General features: G+C 57.9%; 1 protein-coding gene across 1 annotated transcript in view; it reads right to left on the minus strand.

The window, feature by feature from the left end:
• Positions 1-285: 285 nt before the first annotated feature.
• Positions 286-768, minus strand: part of EMH_0020310 (Ubiquitin domain at the C-terminus, related) — a gene marked incomplete at both ends in the record, with an annotated part of 14,907 nt that continues 14,424 nt past the window's right edge. The window contains 2 exons of the mRNA XM_013501546.1: positions 286-384; positions 620-697. Coding sequence (XP_013357000.1) covers positions 286-384; positions 620-697 — 177 coding nt within the window. The remainder of the gene's footprint in view (positions 385-619; positions 698-768) is intronic.

Genomic DNA, 768 nt, shown 5'->3' on the forward strand with positions numbered 1-768 from the left:
AGAAGGCGGCAATGCCGAGCCAAATAATAATCACAACACAAACGTCCGCTGTCTGCTGCAGCAGCAGCAGAAGCAGCAGCAGCAGCAGCAGCAACAGCTGCTGCTGCTGCTGCTGCTGCTGAATCGCAACGAATCCCTTTGCTGCTATCAGTGCAGCGCCACATCACAGCTGCAGCAGCAGCAGCAGCAGCAGCAGCCGTAGCACATACAAAAGCCACCGCGGCGGTAGAGAATAGAGTGCGGCAGCAGCAGCAGCAGCAGCAGCTGCTGCTGCTGCTGCTGCAGTTAGTGCATCTGCGTCTGCCGCTGCAGCAGCTGCCGCTGCGACTGCTCATACTGCTCCGCTAGGGCCACCGGCACAGCAGCACCTGGCCTCAACTCCGCCTGCAGCAGCAGCAGCAGCAGCAGCAGCAGCAACAGCAGCAGCATATGAAGCAGCAAGTAAACGGTTGCTTCCTCAGCAGCAGCGGCAGCAGACGTAGCAGCAGAACTAGCAGCACTGTAGCAGCAGGACTAGCAGCAGCCGCAGAAGAAGCAACAGCAGCAGCAACAGTAGTAGTAGAAGCAGCAGCAGCAGCAGCAGCAACAGCAGCAGCAACAGCAGCAGCAGCAGAAAGACCTTGACTACATCGTTCTCCCTGACGTCGTAGTCCAGTGGGCATTTGCTGAGGTTTATCTGCACCGTATACTGCTCCCGCTGCAGCAGCAGCAGCAGCAGCAGCAGCAACAGCAGCAGAAGCAGCAACAAGTACAACACACATCACTGGA

This window comes from Eimeria mitis, genomic scaffold (genome assembly GCF_000499745.2).
Source record: "Eimeria mitis Houghton genomic scaffold, Emh_scaff708, whole genome shotgun sequence".
Lineage (NCBI taxonomy): Eukaryota > Apicomplexa > Conoidasida > Eucoccidiorida > Eimeriidae > Eimeria > Eimeria mitis.